At 52.5% G+C, this 18,129-nt stretch overlaps 1 protein-coding gene across 1 annotated transcript; it reads left to right on the top strand.

The window, feature by feature from the left end:
* The first annotated feature begins 8,249 nt into the window (after nucleotides 1-8,249).
* LOC102923790 (regucalcin-like) lies at nucleotides 8,250-11,780 on the top strand. Its single transcript, XM_076568393.1, has 7 exons — nucleotides 8,250-8,353; nucleotides 9,129-9,298; nucleotides 9,535-9,723; nucleotides 9,857-10,072; nucleotides 10,155-10,286; nucleotides 10,417-10,571; nucleotides 10,699-11,780. Exons 2-7 carry the CDS (start codon nucleotides 9,130-9,132, stop codon nucleotides 10,747-10,749), a joined length of 912 nt encoding a protein of 303 aa, XP_076424508.1. The 5' UTR covers nucleotides 8,250-8,353; nucleotide 9,129; the 3' UTR covers nucleotides 10,750-11,780.
* Nucleotides 11,781-18,129: the final 6,349 nt, after the last annotated feature.

Raw genomic sequence — 18,129 nt, 5'->3', positions numbered from 1 at the left:
TCCCTGCATCCAATGCTCTGAGCAGATTCAGCCCACAGAGCAAAGTTATTCAGAGGCCAGCCCCTAGGTCCAGGGAGTTTCAAGGACCACATGAGACCTCACAGGACAAGGAATCTGGCTGCAGGTTCCCACGTAGATCCAGGGAAGACCCACCATACTGGCTCCTGCACCTCACCATCTGCTCCACCCCATCTGGGGGCAGCAGCCCCTCACTCACTCTCTCATGGTTTCCCAGCTCACCCAAGCTCTCTACTCAGCTCCCTGCAGCAGCACAGCACACAAAATCACTGATGCCAGCTCCTCTTCAAAGCCTGACACCTGGAAGAGCCCAGCACCACTTCTGACTAGCAGGTCACCTGGAGAGCCTGATTGGCTAGTGAGGACTGAGTGGCAAGAGTTCCTCCCATAGGGTTACACTGCTTAAAGACACAGCACAGTGATTCCTGACCCTGCCTTCCACCCCAAAGACCTTTTCTAGATCTGCAGAGATTTGCATTTCAAAAACACTTGCCCCAGCTCCAAAGCCAGACCTGGTTATCTTCCTGCTTTCCATAGGCACTTCCCCTTCCTCCTCCTGGACACAGTGTGGCTAGCTTGAACAGCCCACTACACTATGTGGGGTGAAGTTATTCCCTGCCACACAGGTGGAAGAGTGCCCAGAATATTAACAACTAAAAGCAGATTTAAGGACACAAAAGGAGATGCTTGTTAGGTGACTTCACACTGAGGTCAGGTGAACTAAAGGTACTTTTTATCTGGTTGTCATGGGGACTTCAGACAATCAGGAACCAGATCTCAAACAAGATAATAGGTCTTCCACCGTAAGACTGGATGATGGCTCCATTGCTTTAGCAGTTTTATTCCTGAAATTCAGAACAAACTGTTGGCAAATGAATAATAAAAAAAGAGTAGACTTCACAGAAAGTTGAATACTTAGAGAGAATTGGAGTTAGGAAGAATGTGTTTATGAGCACTATTGTTAGCTAGCACATCTTCCTCCATGGGCAGGTTAAAATTAAAAAAAAAAACACAACTGCATTATTCAAGCCTTTCTACATGAACAAGACTGGTAGAATGAATCTCTCCATGTATGTAGAAAGTGGATTTATCAGAATGTCTCACAAACTGTGGTCCAGATAGTCCAACAATATCTGTCTACCAATGAGAATTTGAAGAGTCCAGTAGTTGTTCAGTCCATGAGGCTGGACATCTCAGATGGTCTTCACTATACACCAAAATTCCAAAGAAGTAGGCTGTATTATTAGTAAAGGAATGAATTTGGTAGCCAGAGCTAGGGGAAGCAGGCAAAGAGGGAGAGCTTTCTCCTTCAGTATCCTTTATATATGTCAGCTGCTACCAGAAGGTGTAATTCATTAGTGAGTCTGGACACATTCATGTATATTTCTGCCTATTCCTAAGCATGCTTAGTTAACAAGTCCATTTCTAAACATGATCACAATGTAAAAGCAGGAACATTCTTACCTCAAAGTTATGCAGGAACATATATAAATTATGAAAATATTGGAAAGAAATGCCTCTGGCAGGTTCAATTCTTAGAACCCACATGGTGGCTCACAATACTCTGTAACTCTAATTCTAGGGGACCTGACACCCTCACACACACATACATGCAGACAAAACACCAATGCACATAAAATTTAAAGTACTGCATGAAATTTAACATCACTTTCTAAATGGAGGTATTTTATTCTAGCATTATCCTTAACCAATTTCCCAGAGGTATGTTTGTATGCTTCAGTTGCTAAGCCTGAAGACATAAAATTGGAACATTAAAGTGTTAAAAGTATGGGTTTAGTGCAGTTAGACTCTACAAACAATATTCACAAGAAAGTTTTGGGGTTTTTTGGAAGTGAATGGAATAATGAAACTTATTTCACATATCATTTTACTTTGAAAATGTAAAGTAACTTAGACATCTTCAACACACAATCTCTACTGTGCTCTTTCTCACATACAAGCCTTGTTATTTAATGGGTATTCACTGACATTTGCTTTTGTTTTATGTTTGAAATATTTGCTATGTTTCTGGGATTTTTGTGTGTGCATAAACTTGTAGTTGGTTTGTGGTGGTATTGTGTTCCCCAAAATATTGTGTACCCTAATAAATTTATCTGGAGTCAGAGAACAGAAAAGCCACTAGACACTTAGGCTAGAAAATGTTGGCACTCACGCCTTTAATCCTAGCATTCCAGAGGCAGAAATCCATCTGGGATCTCTGTGAGTTCAAGGACACTTTGGAAACAGCCAGGCATGGTGACTCTCACCTTTAATCCCAGGGAGTGAGCCTTTAATCCCAGAGAGTGGCGGTAGAAAGCAGAAAGATAAGGTGTGAGGACCAGGAACTAGAAGCATTTGGCTGGTTAAGCATTTGGCTGGTTAAACTTTTAGGTTTTGAGCAGCGCAGTTCAGCTGAGAGCCATTCGGATATGAGGACACAGAGGCTTCCAGTCTGAGGAAACAAGATCGGCTGAGAAGTTGGCCAGGTGAGGTTAGCTGTGGCTTGTTCTGTCTCTCCGATCTTCCAGTGTTCACCCCAATACTTGGCCTCAGGTTTGATTTTATTAATAAGACCATCTAAGATTCCTGCTACATTGGTTGTTTTTCTTTTACTCTTTGGGGATCCACTACCCAGCTCCCAAATAAATACACTGAGACATATTCTTAGTTATAAATGCCCAGCCTTAGTTTGGCTTGTTAGTAGCCAACTTTTCTAATTTAAATTATCCCATTTCTCTTTAACTACATTTTGCCTCTGGGCTTTTACATTTCCTTATTCTATATATCTTTCTTTCCTTCTTACTCTGTAGCTGGCTAGATGGCTGGATGGCTGCCCCTGGCACTCTCCTCTCCTCCTTTTCTTACTGCTCTCCTTTCTCAGATATTTCCTCCTCTTTATTCTCTCTGCTCCCTGCCCCATCTATTTCTCTCTCCTTCCTAGCTATTGACCATTCAGCTCTTTATTAGACCAATCAGGTGTTTTAGGCAGGCAAAGTAACATAGCTTTATAGAGTTAAACAAATGCAACATAAAAGAATGCAACACATTTTTGTATCATTAAACAAATATTCCACAGCACAAACATATGTAACACATCTTAAACTAATATTCTAAAACATAAATTAGTCCATAACTTACTATAGACAATTCCAGGGGGTTATGTAGAATTTACAGTGACTAAGCTGTATCTATGTTAAGATACATATGTTACTGTGTGAGTTGTAAATCACAGTCGCAGGAAGAGCTGGCTATGATTGATTGAATGCTGTGGTTGATAAACCATAATTGACCTTAAAAAATAAATAATTGTAATGGCATTCTGCCTTTTGCTGTTAAGTCAAATGTGTCTTGTAAACTGTTGATATGTTCTAAGTGGAATTTTAATGGCTTGCAGCAATGGGTAGTAAATACTGCAGAAGTGCTGTTTTGAGTGACCAAGATCAGCAGGTGAAATGGTGCTGGCTCCCAGAAGGTGTGTGAGTTCAACCTGTGGGGAGCTTGGGCTTGTCTCTGTAGTTACATAATTAGAATATGTTAAAGTATCAGGTATGCTCTTGATAATAAGTGCAGTATTTGGTAGGATAAGTAATATTATATCTTTTAATAAAATGTAAGCACTCATGAATAAAACCTTTTTGGATGACTTATATATCAAGGATTGGTTTGGGGGGGTACATATTTATTTGGTTAACAAGGACTTTTCATCTACTGCCTATTTGTTTTATAATCATAAACTGTAATTTACATCAGTTTGAAAAACATATTATTAAATACATGTCAGGAGCCATCCCTGGTGGTGGACAGGTCTCAGCAGAGGATGAAGGAGTTGGTGAGGGAAGGAAGTGAGCCAGGCTATGATAGTCAGAAGAATCTTGCAGCCTGACTGGCTAGCAGCCAGAGTGCTTCTTTATTTATACGAATTTAGTAAGTAGAGATACATTCATGATGTTCCAAAACATAGATCATATAATTTTTGTTTTTGGACATGTGTTTCACTTCCTTTTGCTCATCTTTTAGCCATCATTAATAAACTATGACAGAACAGAGTTATCATTTTCAATCATTTTCCCTCGTTTTGACATCATTAATAAAGAGTTATTATTCTTACTCACTAAACCCATAACACAATTTTTGAGAAGCTAGAGGCATATGACAGCCTGTTCTCAGGCTGGTAGCTTTGGTCTCTTCAAGGACACTAGACCAAAACAAAAATCTTCAAGCCACCCTGGGCATTTTGCCATATCCCAAGCAGTGTATTATTAACTCTAAATGGTCAGGGTGCCCAAGAAAAATCCTCAGGCCAAAGTTGCTGCAGTTATTATTCAAATTCTGGATAATACAATGTTTATATTTTATATCTTTATAGAATTTGTCTATATGTCTAATCCTGGCATTCTGTTGCTCCTTGGTGACTCTGCATGTGCTAACTTTTCTCAGTAAAGGAGGTCCTGACATCTCATTCTTTCATCACCTTCCCACTCCATATGTTGCTCATCAATATGTCTCTATTTACGGCAGAGGTACATGCCACATAATTGTCTGAGTGTACAGTTGGAAGAGGCTTGTAATTTGAACTGTGGCCAACTCCTCTAGCTCACCCAATCTTGTTGACCTTTGAGTTTACTTTGTTTTGAATATCCTATTCCTGTATAATTACAGGGACAGTTGTTTCAAGAATGTCTCATAGCTTCATAAAGAGACCTCTGGCTTCTTTATGTGTGTCACAACCTCCAAGGCATAAGGAAGACCTTCAAGTAGATAAAGTTATCTCACTAAAAGCAGGAGTATGCTCAGGACTTTCCTAGGAGAGCTTAGAAGCAGCATTCCTGGAAGAATGCATAAATTATTCATAAGAAATTTCCATCAATCCAATATCCCCAAATTGTACAAATATTAAAAGTCTCTCATGTATGCAACAGGTGGAGATGAAAACCAAAGGTGGCATGGCAGCCATTATGTGACTCAGTTGCTGGATCTTTGTCATGCAGCTGTGCTGGCTTTATGATTTTTACCATTTCATTCAAATATGGCTGTGCCAGGGAATACCTGCCAACTCCTTAGGGACAGCTTCTGACCACACAAGATACCTGCTGACTGCAGAGGACATCTGCAGAAAGGCAGGGCCACCTGCTGAGGGGCAGGGTCACATCCTGAGGACACAGGACACCTGCAGAGGGCACAGGGCTATCTGGTGAGGGCATGGGATACCTGCCCAGGGGCAGGGCCACTTGTTGACAGATTTGGCCACCTGTTCAGGGCACAAAACACATATTAAAAAGAAGAGACACTTGCTGAGGTCACAGGACACCTACAGAGGGCCCAAAACACCTGCAATAGGGCTGAAGAAACTGGTGAGGGCACAGGACACCTGTTAGGACACAGGACACCTAGAGTGGGGCAGAATCAACTGATAGGGCACAGGACATCTCCAGAATGTCAGGGCCACCTGCTGAGGATACATGGGCACCTGCAGAAGAGCAGAGCCACCTGCTGAGGGCATGGGACAACTATAGAGGACCAGGACACTTACAGAGGGCAAGGGTCACCTGCTGAGAGCACTGGACACCTGCTAAAGACAGGACACTTGGAGAGAGGCAAAGCCACATGCAGATTGGCAGAGTCACCTGCTGAAGGAATGGGAACATCTGCCAATGGCTTGGGGACATCTTTTGACCACATGAGACACTTGCTGACCACATAGGACACCTTCAGAATGGCAGGGTCATATGCTGAGGACATAAGACACCTGCAGAATGTCTGGGCCACTGCTGTGGACACAGAGCCACCTGCTCATTGCACAGAACACCCACAGAGGACACAAGATAGCTGCAGAGGGACAGGGACAACTGATGAGGGCACAGGACACCTGCTGAGTGTCAGGACCACTGCTGAGGAATCAGAGCCACCTGCTGAGTGCAGAGGACACAGGACAACTGAGTGGCAGGGCCACATGCTGAGGGTACAGGGTACCTGCTGAGTGGCAGGGGCACATGCTGAGGGCACAGAATATCTTTAAGGGGCCTGGTCACCTACTGAGGAACAGAGCCACTTATTGAGGGCAGAGAATGCCTATTAAATGTTGGGGCCACCTGCAGAAGATCAGAGTCAAGTGGTGGATGGCAGGAATACCACTTAAGGGCACAAGACACTTGTTGAGGGGCATGACCGCCTGCTAAGGTCACAGAACACCTGGTGAGGGGCACAGCCACCTGCTGAGATCACAGGACACATTTAAGGAGCAGGAACACTTATTCAGGACTGGGAACACCCACTGAAGTCATGGGGACACATACATAAAGACAAAAGACACCAGAAGAGGGGTAAGGGCATCTGCTGAGGGCAAAGGACATATTCTAAGCAGGTGACTAAGGACCAGGGCCACCTGCTGAGGGCATGGGGACATCTACAGAGGACACAGGACACACATGCAGAGGTTCTGGGACACCTGCTAAAGTCACAGGACTCCTGCTAAGAGTCAGGGCCACCTGTTGAGGACCAGGGCCACCTGTGAAGGGAAGGGAAACACCTGCCAATGGAATGGAGATATCTTCTGACCACATGAGACACCTGATGACAGCAAAGGACTGTGGTGAAACAGAAGCCAGGCAGTGGTGGCACACACCGTTAATCAGGATTAAAGGTGAGCTCAAAACCACCCTGGACTATATGAGATTGACTCAGTCTAGGAGGGAAACAGAGCCAGGCAGTGGTGGCACACACCGTTAATCCCAGCACTAGGAAAGTTGAGACAAGAAATGATATGGGTGGGTGGAGACAGGTATGCAAGGCGTGAGGAGACAGGAACTAAGGCCTTTGGGCTGAGGAAAGCTGTTCAGGCTGAGGTGTCCTAGAGGTAAGAGGTGGCTTGTTCCTTTGTCTCTCTGATCTTTCAGCTTTCACCCCAATACCAGGCTCCAGGTTTTTTATTATAAGACCATTTAGCAATTTGTGTTACAAAGGACATCTGCCAAAAGGCAGGCCCACCTCCTGAGGGACAGAGTAACCTGTAGAAGCACAGGACACCTACAGAGGACACAGGATACCTCCAGAGGTGCAGGGTCATCTGCTGAGGGGCAGGGTCACATCAAGAGGCCACAGAACACCTGCAGAAGGACAGGGTCACTTGCTAAGGACACTGGACAGCTGTAGAGGGCATGGGGACACCCGCCGAGGGCCAGGGCCACTTGCTGACAGATTTGGACACCTGTTGAGGGCCCAGAACATGTATTAAGGAAAAGAAACACTTGCTGAGGGCACAGGACACCTAGAGAGGGGCAGGGTCACCTGAGAAGGCACAGGACACCTGCTGAGAAGCAGGGCCACCAGCTGAAGACCAGGGCCACCCGGTGAGAACCAGTGCCGCCTTATGAGGGTGTGGGGACACCTACAGTGGACACAAGACAAACAGCGGGCCTGGGACAACTGCTGAAGGCAAAGGATGCCTACAGAGGATACTTCCAGAGGGGCAGGATTACCTGCTGGGTGGCCGGGCCACATGCTGAAGACACAGACTATCTTTAAGGGACCTGGCCAGGTGCTGAGGTACAGGGCCACCTGTAAAGGGCAGAGAATGTCTATTACATGTCTGGGCCACGTGGTGAGGGGCAGGGATAAAGCTTGAGGGCAGAGGACACCTGGTGAGGGGCACAGCCACCTGGTGAGGGCACAGGACATTTAAGGGGCAGGGACACTTATTCAGGACGGGGACCACCTGTTGAGGTCATGGGGACACATACATAAAGTCAGAAGGCACCAGAAGAGGGGTAAGGGCATCTGCTGAGGGCAAAGGACACATTCTAAGAGGCAGGGCCACCTGCTGAGGGCATGGGGACATCTACAGAGGACACAGGTCACCTTCACACGGACAGGGAACCTGCTGAGGGTAGACACACAAGCGTTTCCTGCTGCACACAGGGGTCTCCTGCTGTATACAGGGTCTCCTGCTGCTGTACACAGGGGTCTCCTGCTTTATACAGGGTCTCCTGCTGCACACAGACAGGGGTCTCGTGCTGCATACAGTGGTCTCCTGCTGTATACAAGGGTCTCTTGCTACACACAGGCATCTCCTGCTGTGTACAGTAGCCTCCTGCTATACCACCAGGGTCCCCTATCCAGGAGGGCCTCCTGTCGCCCTGGCTGAGGCTGCCAAGCCGCTCCCTGGGGTGCAGTCCCCAGAGGAACAGCACCGCCCTCCAGCACAGGCCTAGGCAGAGGACACGGGGAGGGTGGGGAGGCAGGGAGTGGCGGTCGCCACCCAGCCTGGGGCCCCTGAAGATCCTCACCGGGTGAGGTCTGTGAACAGAGAGGCCACCGGAGTCCCGGCAGGGAGCCACAGGTAGCTGGGGAGGTGGGGGGCTCCCTGGCACCTCCTTCATGTGAGCGCGGGGCGGGGCAGGGCGGGAGTGCGAGCCCCTGGCTGTCTGGGGTCGCAGTGCTGACTCAGGGCGGGAGTGCGAGCCCAGGCTGTGGGGGGTGCGGGGGGTCCCCGGTGCTGACTCAGGGCGGGAGTGCGAGCCCCAGGCTGTCCGGGGGTCCTGGTGCTGACTCAGGGCGGGAGTGCGAGCCCCAGGCTGTGGGGGGGTCCCCAGTGCTGACTCAGGGCGGGAGTGCGAGCCCCAGGCTGTCTGGGGTCCTGGTGCTGACTCAGGGTGGGAGTGCGAGCCCCAGGCTGTCTGGGGTCCTGGTGCTGACTCAGGGCGGGAGTGCGAGCCCCAGGCTGTCTGGGGTCCTGGTGCTGACTCAGGGTGGGAGTGGGAGCCCAGGTGTGTGGGGGGGTCCCGGTGCTGACTCAGGACGTGAGTGGGAGCCCCAGGCTGTCCCAGGGTCCCGCCGGTGCTGACTTAGGGTGGGAGTGCGAGCCCCAGGCTGTGTGTGTGCGCGCGGGGGGGGGGGGGGGGGGGGTGTCCCGGTGCTGACTCAGGGCGGGAGTGCGAGCCCAGGTGGTGGGGGTGGGGGTCCCGGTGCTGACTCAGGACGTGAGTGCGAGCCCCAGGCTGTCCCAGGGTCCCGGTGCTGACTCAGGGTGGGAGTGCGAGCCCCAGGCTGTGTGTGGGGGTCCCGGTGCTGACTCTTTCTCCGCAGATGTCACTGCCCCCTCCCACTTCCTGCAGCATGGCGTCGCCCCAGCCCCACATCCAGGCTGTAGTCACCGAGAGGCATCGGATGGGCGAGTGTCCCGTGTGGGAGGAGGCCACAGGGCAGCTGGTCTACGTGGACATCCTCGCGCAGACCGTGTGCCGCTGGGGCCCGCACAAGGCGCAGGTGCAGACGGTGCGGCTGGGTGAGCAGGGGACGGTTGTGGGGCGGGGAGGGGAGAGTGGGGGGGGGGGGTCCTGAGCCTGGGGGAGCCCGGGGCGGGGGGAGTGGGAGACCGTGGGGGGGGGAGTCCTGAGCCTGGGGGAGCCCGGGGCGGGGGGAGTGGGAGACCGTGGGGGGGAGGAGCGGAGCCCGGGGCGGGGGGAGTGGGAGACCGTGGCGGGGGGAGCGGAGCCCGTCACGCACCCCGTCCCCCTCCAGGAGACCCTGTGGGCTGCGTGGCCCTGCGCGACAAGGACCCGGGCAGCTATGTGGTGGCCGCGGGCACGCGCGTGGGACTGCTGGACTGGGACTCGCAGGACGTGCAGTGGGTGGCGCAGCTGGACGGACAGACGCCTGGCATCCGGGTCAATGACGGCAAGGTGGACCCCGCGGGGCGCTTCGTGACAGGTGACACGGGGTCACGGGGGTCATGGGGTCACGGGGACACAGGGTCACCATGACTTCTCCCACCGTGTCCTCTCCGCGTGACCATGTTTTACCCTGTGACCGTGACCCCTGCCCCCGCCCTCTGACCCCGAAGGCACCATGCCCGAGCCCCTGGCCCCCGGGGTGTGGGAACCCGCGCAGGGCGCCCTCTACTCGCTCCACGGGGATCACGAGGTGCGGAAGCTCGCCGACCGGCTGGGCATCTCCAACGGGCTGGACTGGTCACCCGACCAGCGCACGTTCTACCACGTGGACAGCCTGGACTACGCCGTGTACGCCTATGACTATGACGTGCAGGCGGGCACCATCGGTGAGCGTGGGGGCGACCTTGTGCCCATGCCCTTCTCCCCGTGGCCCCGGCGCCCACAGCGTCCGTGTCCGTGTCCCCGCAGAGAACCGCCGGCTCCTGCTCCAGCTGCCGCGGGGCGGGGCGATGCCCGACGGGCTGTGCGTGGACAGCGCAGGGTCGCTGTGGGTGGCGTGCATCGACGGGGGCCGCGTGATCCGCGTGGACCCGCACACCGGTGCGTGAAGTCAGGGTGTGGGGGGGAGGTGTCGCGGCGGGGTCACGGTGTGACGTCAGGGCGTGTAGGGTCGTGCGTGGGAACCTTGGAATTCCCCGTGTCCCGCGTCACTTCCTGCTGACCCCCCCAGGGTCACGAGTGGGAACCCTGGAATTCCCCGTGTCCCGCGTCACTTCCTGCTGCTTCGGTGGCGCTGACTATGCGGATCTCTTCGTGACGTCAGCAGCCGACGGGCTGAGCGCGGAGCAGCTGCGGGGGGAGCCGCAGGCGGGTCACGTGTTCAAGGTGGGCGAGGTGGGGTCACGTGTTCAAAACGGGGGGGGGCCTGCGTGTCCCAGCATGTCCCGCGGCTGTGGGGGGGGTCCCGAGTTGTGGGAATTTCCCGCATGACGTCAGGCCCTGCCCCCCACAGGTCTCCGGCCTGGGCGTTCGCGGACGCGCGTGTTTCCCCTTCGTAGGCTGAGGCCAAGTCCTGTCCAGGTGACCCCCGTGACCCCATGACCCCTGCGAACCCCCGTGACCCCCATGACCCCTGCGAACCCCCGTGACTCCCGTGTCCCCCATGACCCCCATCATAAATCCTGCTGTGTTTCCACGAGTGTCCGCGTCAGTGGGGTCAAGGATCATGGGGTCACTGCAGACCACGGAGAGGACTGAGCCGGGTCCTGATGCTAAGTACACAGTACACAGAACCTGGGGTCCGAGGACTCAGCACAGCACTTGTGCTAAGTACACAGCTAAGTACTCAGGAGGACTTAGACAAGCAGTGCACAGACTGGAACAGAAACTGAGTCTGTCCTTTTCTGCAGCACAGCACTCATGCAGAGTACACAGTACACAGTACCCGGGTCCGAGTACTCAGCACAGCACTTGTGCTAAGTATATACAGGACACAGCTAAGGACTCATGAAGACTTAGATAAGCACTCAGACAGGAAACAGATGGGCTGGGCGTCCTGTTCTGCAGTGAGTACTCAGCAGAGCACTCATACTAAGTACACAGTACACAGCTAAGTAGTCACAAGGACTTAGACAAGCACTCACAGTCAGGAAATAGATGGGTGGGGCGGGTTCAATACTCAGTACAGAGACGTGAACACTCATGCTGAGTACACAGTACACAGTACTCACGGCCCGACTACTCAGCACAGCTCTCGTGCTATGTACACAGTACATAGTTAAGGACTCATGAGGACTTAGACAAGCACTCACACACAGGGGCGGGGCCGTCCTGTTCAGCGGGTTCAGCAGGTACTCAGTACAGCACTCATGCTATATACACAGTACTCAGTTAACTACTCACGAGGTCTTAGACCAACACCACGCAGCTCTTCAACCTTCTTAGTTTTCAGTACTCAGCATGGTGACGTGAGCACTCAGGAGGACTGAGACAAGCACTCACAGCTCTTCAACCTTTTCGGTTTTCAGTCAAGTTGTGCATCTGATACCATGAACTTGGTTACAAGGGGTGACTCGGGGTCATCAGCCCTGGGGATCAAACACTCCAAACACAGACACTGTTGTCCCCGTGTCCCCCGCCCCCATGTCCTCTCCCTCTGTCTCTCCCCCCCCCCGTGTCCCCTCCCTCTGTCTCCCCCCCCCCGTGTCCCCTCCCTCTGTCTCCCCCGTGTCCCCTCCCTCTGTCCCCCCGTGTCCCCTCCCTCTGTCTCCCCCCCGTGTCCCCTCCCTCTGTCTCCCCCCCCGTGTCCCCTCCCTCTGTCTCCCCCCCCCCGTGTCCCCTCCCTCTGTCCCCCCCGTGTCCCCTCCCTCTGTCTCCCCCCCCGTGTCCCCTCCCTCTGTCTCCCCCCCCCGTGTCCCCTCCCTCTGTCTCCCCCCCCCGTGTCCCCTCCCTCTGTCTCCCCCCCCCCGTGTCCCCTCCCTCTGTCTCCCCCCCCCGTGTCCCCTCCCTCTGTCTCCCCCCCCGTGTCCCCTCCCTCTGTCTCCCCCCCCCGTGTCCCCTCCCTCTGTCTCCCCCCCCCGTGTCCCCTCCCTCTGTCCCCCCCGTGTCCCCTCCCTCTGTCTCCCCCCCCGTGTCCCCTCCCTCTGTCTCCCCCCCCCGTGTCCCCTCCCTCTGTCTCCCCCCCCGTGTCCCCTCCCTCTGTCTCCCCCCCCCGTGTCCCCTCCCTCTGTCTCCCCCCCGTGTCCCCTCCCTCTGTCCCCCCCGTGTCCCCTCCCTCTGTCTCCCCCCGTGTCCCCTCCCTCTGTCTCCCCCCGTGTCCCCTCCCTCTGTCTCCCCCCCCGTGTCCTCTCCCTCTGTCTCCCCCCCCCGTGTCCCCTCCCTCTGTCTCCCCCCCCGTGTCCCCTCCCTCTGTCTCCCCCCGTGTCCCCTCCCTCTGTCTCCCCCCCGTGTCCCCTCCCTCTGTCTCCCCCCCCGTGTCCCCTCCCTCTGTCTCCCCCCGTGTCCCCTCCCTCTGTCTCCCCCCCGTGTCCCCTCCCTCTGTCTCCCCCCGTGTCCCCTCCCTCTGTCTCCCCCCCGTGTCCCCTCCCTCTGTCTCCCCCCCCGTGTCCCCTCCCTCTGTCTCCCCCGTGTCCCCTCCCTCTGTCTCCCCCCGTGTCCCCTCCCTCTGTCTCCCCCGTGTCCCCTCCCTCTGTCTCCCCCGTGTCCCCTCCCTCTGTCTCCCCCCCGTGTCCCCTCCCTCTGTCTCCCCCGTGTCCCCTCCCTCTGTCTCCCCCCGTGTCCCCTCCCTCTGTCTCCCCCGTGTCCCCTCCCTCTGTCTCCCCCCGTGTCCCCTCCCTCTGTCTCCCCCCGTGTCCCCTCCCTCTGTCTCCCCCCGTGTCCCCTCCCTCTGTCTCCCCCCCGTGTCCTCTCCCTCTGTCTCCCCCCGTGTCCCCTCCCTCTGTCCCCCCGTGTCCCCTCCCTCTGTCTCCCCCCGTGTCCCCTCCCTCTGTCTCCCCCGTGTCCCCTCCCTCTGTCTCCCCCCGTGTCCCCTCCCTCTGTCTCCCCCGTGTCCCCTCCCTCTGTCCCCCCGTGTCCCCTCCCTCTGTCTCCCCCCGTGTCCCCTCCCTCTGTCTCCCCCCGTGTCCCCTCCCTCTGTCTCCCCCGTGTCCCCTCCCTCTGTCTCCCCCGTGTCCCCTCCCTCTGTCTCCCCCCCGTGTCCCCTCCCTCTGTCTCCCCCCCGTGTCCCCTCCCTCTGTCTCCCCCCCGTGTCCCCTCCCTCTGTCTCCCCCCCCCGTGTCCTCCCCCTCTGTCTCCCCCCCGTGTCCCCTCCCTCTGTCTCCCCCGTGTCCCCTCCCTCTGTCTCCCCTGTGTCTCCCCTCAGTCTCCCTGCCATGCCCCCCTGTCCCCTCCCTCTGTCTCCCCCGTGTCCCCTCCCCCGCGTGTCCTCCCCCCGTGTCCCCTCCCTCTGTCTCCCCCGTGTCCCCTCCCTCTGTCTCCCCCGTGTCCTCCCCCCTGTCCCCTCCCTCTGTCTCCCCCGTGTCCTCCCCCCGTGTCCCCTCCCTCTGTCTCCCCCGTGTCCTCCCCCCGTGTCCCCTCCCTCTGTCTCCCCCGTGTCCTCCCCCCGTGTCCCCTCCCTCTGTCTCCCCCCAGTCTCCCTGCCGTGCCCCCCTGTCCCCTCCCTCATGTCCCCCCTTCCCCCATCTCTTCCCTCTCTGTGTCCCCCGCCCGTGTAGCCTCCCCCCCCCCATCCCCCAGCCACGGGATCCCCAGGACTCAGCTGGGAACAGAGGGGTTAGAGTGGTAACAGCCGGTCACAGCCAGTCTGACCCCAGGACAGAGCAGGGGCGGGAGGGACTGACGTCACCCTGAGGACCAGGCAGGGCGGTGCTGACGTCACAGCTCAGCACACAGTAGTGTCCTGACTGTGTGCGGCGTTACCGCCACGCCTCCCCACATCGAGGGGCGGGTCACCACGGCCACGCCCCCACAGGGACCTTGTCACTCAGGGCACTCAGCAGGGCACAGGGACAGGAGGGTGACACACAGGCCTGGTGTCACCAGCCACACACCCGCGGGGACTGAGCCCGTCTCTGTCGGAATGTGTAACCAGGTAAAGTCGTCCCGGGAACTCACATCAGAGTTGCTCACCGAGGGCTCCCTTAGGCTGGTGCCACCTGTCGCTCAGGGAAAGGACTGGGGGGGGAGGGGAAGGGGTGTTACACGGGGTGGGGGCAGGGGACAGTGCTGCCACCGAGGACTCTTATGGTGCCACCTGGCGCCCAGCTCCATCCTGCCTGGGTTCCTGCTCTGCTTGAGTTCCTGTCCTCAGGGCTTCTGATGATGAAATGATCCCTGGAACTGTGGGGGACTTTCTTCCAGCCTGGTGTTTCATCCTAGCAGTAGTAACTCTGACTAAGACAGTGTGGTTTGAATCTACAACCTCCAAGGTCTGCCTTGCATCTAACAAACACTGTCATTCGATGTTGCTGCATGGTTTGCTACTGAGGAAGCTACTTTTTCTTTAAAGACAGGGTTTTTCTTTGTAGCCCTTGCAGGACCTCGCTCTGTCTATCAGGCTGGTCTCTAATGACAGAGATGGCCTGCTCTGACTCCTGGGTGCTTCAATTAAAGGCATGTACCAACACTGCCCAGCTGGAAATACTGTTTTATCCCTGTCCCGTTGATGCTGGGGCTGCTTCCACTGTTTAGCTGTTTAAAGAAGGCCACTTTGTTCAAGCTGGTACATACAGCCTGCGCTACAAATGTGACAGTTTTTCCTGTCATATCACAGCTACATTCCAGCATGTGCATGCCTGGACCTTCCTGGATGATGCTCTTGTCTCTAGTGCATGGGACTCACTATGCTTCTCAGGTGTTCTCCACTGGTGACCTGGAAGCCTTTGCAATATGAGGGTGTTTTTTCTGCTGTGCTTGGACATGTGTCCACATGTCCATTGGTCTCCTTTTAGTTTTGCTGTCTGAAGATCCAGGAAGGAAGTAGCAGCTAAGAGGGTCATGGATGGACCTGGGAAGAAGGACAGAGGAAGTACAGACTGCAAGAATTTGAACACAGCCATCCAGGCTGCAGTCATGACAGCCTTCCTTTACCTGTGGTGGCCAGCTGTGCACACCTCCCTGGAGATTAGTCAACCTCTTTAGCTCACAGTGAGCCTGGACAACAGGAGCTCCCCACTACATCATCTGCTGTAGCATGAATCTTAAAAGGTCTTATTAATAAAAACAAACCCAGTGCCAGTTATTGGGATGAATGCTGGAAGATCAGAGAAGCAGAACAAGCCACAGCCACCTCACCTCACCAACTCCTCAGCTGATCCTGTTTCCTCAAACTGGAAGCCTCTGTGTCCTCATCTGAATGGCTCTCAGCTAAACTGCTGCTCAAATCCTAAAAGCTTAACCAGCCAAATGCTTCTAGTTTCTGATCTTCACGCCTTATATACCTTTCTGCTTCCTGCCATCACTCCCTGTGATTAAAGGCTCACTTTCTGGGATTAAAGGCGTGTGTGTGCTGTTTCCAATGTGGCCTTGAATTCACAGAGATCCAGATGGATTTCTGCCTCTGGAATGCTAGGATTAAAGGCGTGTGCTACCATTGCCTATCCTCTATGTTTAATATTGTGACTGTTCTGTCTCTGATCCCAGATAATTTTATTAGAGTGCAAAATATTTCGGGGAACACAATACCACCACAATCTGCATTGAGTGTGTCCTCCTTGGCAGCAAGTGATTTTACCCTCTCAGCAAGCTTCCCAGCTCAAGGCTGAGGGCTTTGAAGCCCATCGGAGGTTGATAGATGAGTCAGATTTCAGCTGGGCACATTGTTTCACACTTATAATCCCAACACATTGAATATGGAGATGAAGATTTTGCGTTTCAAGTCATGTTAGTCTACATTGCAAGACTCTACCTCAAAACAAAATGAATAAACATCACACATGCCCATTTTGGTGGTTCACACCTTAGATCTCAGTACTTAGCAAGCTGATGCAGGAGGATCACCACTAATTTTAAACCAAGCTAAGGTATCCTGTGAGACCCTGTGTCAAAAAAAAAAAATCCCTTCCCCAAAGGGTTCAGATTGGCATTCTTTTTACTATTTCCTAAACCTAACAAATGTCCACCCACTTGTTTGGGATTGCTGAATGAAATCAATACCTAAAATAAAAAAGGAGGACTGGTTAGCACCTGTAGATTCTAACTCCAGAATTCTCAGGGGGAGATTTTATCTGAGCACTTTTCACTCCTTTAAATAAGTCAGCCTGTTAAAAATACTCTTGAATTAATTTTTATGAAATACACAATGATATACTTACTAGAGCCTTTAGAAATTAACATAAGTAAAATCTAAGAAAAAAATTTCAGAAAGTAAATTCAACACACCCAAAACAAAAAGTCAGTGGTGTTTTCAAGGATTATTTAAACTAGGTTGCATTTTTATTTTTGACACAAGCTCAGAAAAATAATGAATCAAAAAAGAATTAAATGGTAAGCAAGCTTGCATCTTTGTAAATACATTTCTCTTGTTTAGTAATATGTGGTGATATTGTGTTCCCCAAAATATTGTGCACCCTGATAAACTTATCTGGGGTCAGAGAAATGAACAGCCACTAGACAGACATAGAAGCCAGAAAATGATGGCACTCACACATTTAATCCTAGCCTTCTGGAGGCAGAGATCCATTCGGATCTCTGTGAGTTCAAGACTGCACTGGAAACAGCCAGGCCTGGTGACTAATGCCTTTAATCCCAGGAAATGAGCCTTTAATCCCAGGAAGTGATGACAGGGAGCAAAAAGGTATATAAGGCATGAGGTCCAGGAACTAGAGCCTGGTTAAGCTTTTGGCTTTTTGAGCAGCACAGTTCAGCTGAGAGGCATCCAGTCTGAGGAAACAGGATCAGTTGAGGAGTTGGCGAGGTGAGGTAGCTGTGGCTTGTTCTGCTTCTCTGATCTTCCAGCATTGACCCCAATACCTGGCTCCAGGTTTGTTTTTATTAATAAGACCTTTTAAGGTTCGTGCTACAATTATATTTTTTCAAACTGATGTAAGTTACAGTTTATGATTATAAAACAAATAGGCAGTAGATGAAAAGTCCTTGTTAACCAAATAAATATGTACCCCCCCAAACCAATCCTTGATATATAAGTCATCCAAAAAGGTTTTATTCATGAGTGCTTATATTTTATTAAAAGATACAATATTACTTATCCTACCAAATACTGCACTTATTATCAAGAGCATACCTGATACTTTAACATATTCTAATTATGTAACTACAGAGACAAGCCCAAGCTCCCCACAGGTTGAACTCACACACCTTCTGGGAGCCAGCACCATTTCACCTGCTGATCTTGGTTACTCAAAACAGCACTTCTGAAATATTTACTACCCATTGCTGCAAGCCATTAAAATTCCACTTAGAACATATCAACAGTTTACAAGACACATTTGACTTAACAGCAAAAGGCAGAATGCCATTACAATTTATTTTTTAAGGTCAATTATGGTTTGTCAACCACAGCATTCAATCATAGCCAGCTCTTCCTGCGACTGTGATTTACAACTCACACAGTAACATATGTATCTTAACATAGGTGTAGCTCAGTCACTATAGATTCCACATAAGCCCCTGGTCTTGTCTATAGTAAGTTATGGACTAATTTATGTTTTAGAATATTAGTTTAAGATGTGTTACATATGTTTGTGCTGTGGAATATTTGTTTAATGATACAAAAATGTGTTGCATTCTTTTATGTTGCATTTGTTTAGCTCTATAAAGCTGTGTTACTTTGCCTGCCTAAAGCACCTGATTGGTTTAATAAAGAGCTGAATAGTCAATAATAGGTAGGCAGGAGAGAGAAATAGTTGGGGCAGGTGGGCAGAGAGAATAAAGAGGAGGAAATATCTAAAAAAAAGGAGAGGAGTGAGAAAGGGGAGAAGGATGCCAA

This window comes from Peromyscus maniculatus, chromosome 3 (assembly GCF_049852395.1).
Source record: "Peromyscus maniculatus bairdii isolate BWxNUB_F1_BW_parent chromosome 3, HU_Pman_BW_mat_3.1, whole genome shotgun sequence".
In the NCBI taxonomy this organism is placed as follows: Eukaryota; Metazoa; Chordata; class Mammalia; order Rodentia; family Cricetidae; genus Peromyscus; species Peromyscus maniculatus.
This window is presented reverse-complemented; position numbering and strand designations above follow the sequence as displayed.